We start from the raw sequence: 2,683 nt of genomic DNA, 5'->3' as shown, positions 1-2,683 counted from the left end.
CACACACACACACACAAAGATAGACACAGACACTCACACATACAAGGATAAGACACACAAAGAAAGATATACACACACACACACACACACACACACACACACAGACAGACACACAAACACCCATAGACACCCACAGAAAGACACACACACACGAACACACACACTCTTTTCATTTCACACCTTTATTTAAGACTCGGGAAATCAATTGAGGGAGAGGGTCTTTTTCAGTGATAGTCGAGCTAGCATTAGCCTCGATGGAGTCCATGGGTTTCTTCATAGTGCTAGACCTTGTAAAGTCCGCCAATTTAGCTTTTACAGTTTTAGTTTGCCCTTGACTTACTTTTTTCTGTGACGCCGACATTACCCTAAGCTTATCTATCAAACTGGAGGTATTATACCAGCTCAAGTACAATATTTAAGAAGGATTTGACCAACAGGACAGCAAAGCAGCACAAACACACATTCACTCAGATCGCCACCATACCGGAAGTTCAATAGGAGCCATTTACAGTTGTTTTCAATTGCTAACACGCATTAGTCCAAATTCATTGTCACAATGTAAGGACTCTTCACACAATCTGTGAAACCGAAGTCTATGTGGACCAAACTGTGTATCCGTTTTAAGTGCATTCACACACAACTGATTCAATGACCACATTCACCAAGATCAACTAACTCTTTTCTTAGTCATACTCCACCACCTGCAGATCACTTTACATCTGCAGCACATTGTTTAAATGCTAACAATGATCACACATTTTGTATATAGAATATCTTAGCAGAATATTTACAATTATATAAAGTAATACTCAATGCAGACAGCCTTCACATAGTACAAGTATTATACTGTAGCCTGTTTCTATTGTCACTATTCTTGCAGATCCGGAATTTTAGGATGTATTTGAACTTTTGAAAAAATAAAATGTTATATATGCCCAAATACAGGAAACATAAAAGATATTGGAGCAAATTCGTATTTGTTCTTGTTCCATAAACTCTAGTACAGTCAAGAAAGTGAATAGGTGTTATTCTATAATAAGAAATACCGATTTATGTGAAATAGCTTTTAAACCTTAAAGATAAAAGTTCTTTTCTGTAATGCTCCCATTCGTGAGTGCTGTTTAGGTCAGTGTGGGGATGTTTCCTGATGGAGAGCTGTTGCAGTGCTGTAGGGAGAGTTTGAGAGCTCAGATCAACTGTTTGGCTAGGATGCATGGTGGTAATGCAAACTGTATGAGGAATTTGAAAAAGTGGCTTCAGTGTTGACCGATGCTTATAGCAATTGATAAAAGACTATAGCCACGACTTTCCACTTCCAGGATTGCTCCGGTGCGGCCGGAAATTTCGCTGGATGACCTCCGTCATCTTCCTCTTTCTTTGTGTTGCCGTCCTAAACTCTGGTAGACAATCTGTCCAATCTGAGTTTTTCGGTTGTACAAGTAACAACTTTTGGACGTACACAAATCAAGTTTCTTCCCGATGTTTTTCTCCCATCCTGGAGTGCTGTTTGGACTAGCCAGACCCTTCTCCACAGTCTGGAAAAGCAAGACTATGCTGTGACAGACAACGGCAGATAAAAACAGATCCATAGTGGTTTGGAAGTTCCAGATGTTTTTGGGAACGTTGCCACTGTAGATGTACAGTAAAACCAGAAGCTGAATATTGCCAAGCCATCAGTGAGTTTTTCCTTGCTGGTCGGCATTCTTCTTCAGCATTTGTATACCAGTCAGTTCCGGAAGGATTGCATCCCCGGGTACCTATAGTAATGTAGAAAAATAAGTATGTTTTCAAAAAGTACTGGTACTGGGGACATCCCTTAATACTACTATGAATGCTGACCTTATACTTGGTTCTCCATGTAGGCATTGACAACAGCCTGTCCAGGTTCATCATGCACTGTCTGAAATGCTGTTTCTGGTGTTTGGAAAAGGTCATACGCTACATGAACCGTAATGCCTATATCATGGTGAGTTGGCGAAGGTCGAGCCTTTTTGCCTGAGTAGTAGTAGGAACAGCAGCCGTCCTCTAATGATAACTGTGTTCTGTCTCTTCTCCACCAGGTGGCCATCTATGGGAAGAACTTCTGCAGCTCAGCCAGAGAAGCCTTCTTCCTCCTGATGAGGAATGTGGTCAGGTAAAGAGGCTGGCTGCCTTCACTCCTTCTCTCTGATCACAGCTTCTTAGTGTGGTACATTTCTGTGACGTTATTATGATATTTATAAGAGACAGGCCCCATAGACACAGCTATGGCTGTGACTGTAGGCTAGGGCTGCTCCTTTATGGAAAAAAATCCTAGTCATGATAAAAGTGGTTGATATTTAAATCATGATTATTTAACACGATTACTCATTGACTTTTGGAAATATGTTGCAAATATTCCTTTTAACAAACAGTGGAAACGTTAATCACATCAACAGTGAAAACACAACAGACAAAAGAAGAGTTTTCTTGTATTCTGATTTGTGATCATAAGGAGCCAAAATCGTAATCACAATTAAAGTTTTGATTAATTGCACAGCCCTACTGTAAGCTACACACTGGTTTCAATTGAAGCAGGCCCCGCCTTACACGGGGCCCTCCAACTGTCAGGCAAAATGAAATAATTTACCCTAGCTTCTATAAATAATGTAGGCTATAATAACAATCAGCAGCAGAAACAGAACTTTTAGTGAACGCAAACTGA

The 2,683-nt window shown here is 40.3% G+C and overlaps 1 protein-coding gene across 2 annotated transcripts in view; it reads left to right on the top strand.

Moving 5' to 3' along the window:
• LOC116699131 (choline transporter-like protein 5-A) overlaps positions 1 to 2,683 on the top strand; it is a 36,626-nt gene that overhangs the window by 26,742 nt on the left and 7,201 nt on the right. For both annotated transcript variants that reach the window (XM_032531544.1, XM_032531545.1), the window contains 2 exons: positions 1,863 to 1,966; positions 2,061 to 2,134. In XM_032531544.1, the coding sequence (XP_032387435.1) occupies positions 1,863 to 1,966; positions 2,061 to 2,134 (178 nt within the window). The remainder of the gene's footprint in view (positions 1 to 1,862; positions 1,967 to 2,060; positions 2,135 to 2,683) is intronic.

Source organism: Etheostoma spectabile, chromosome 12 (genome assembly GCF_008692095.1).
Source record: "Etheostoma spectabile isolate EspeVRDwgs_2016 chromosome 12, UIUC_Espe_1.0, whole genome shotgun sequence".
Taxonomy (NCBI): Eukaryota; Metazoa; Chordata; class Actinopteri; order Perciformes; family Percidae; genus Etheostoma; species Etheostoma spectabile.
Note: the sequence above shows the minus strand (reverse complement) of the source record. Positions and strands in the feature narration are given on the sequence as shown.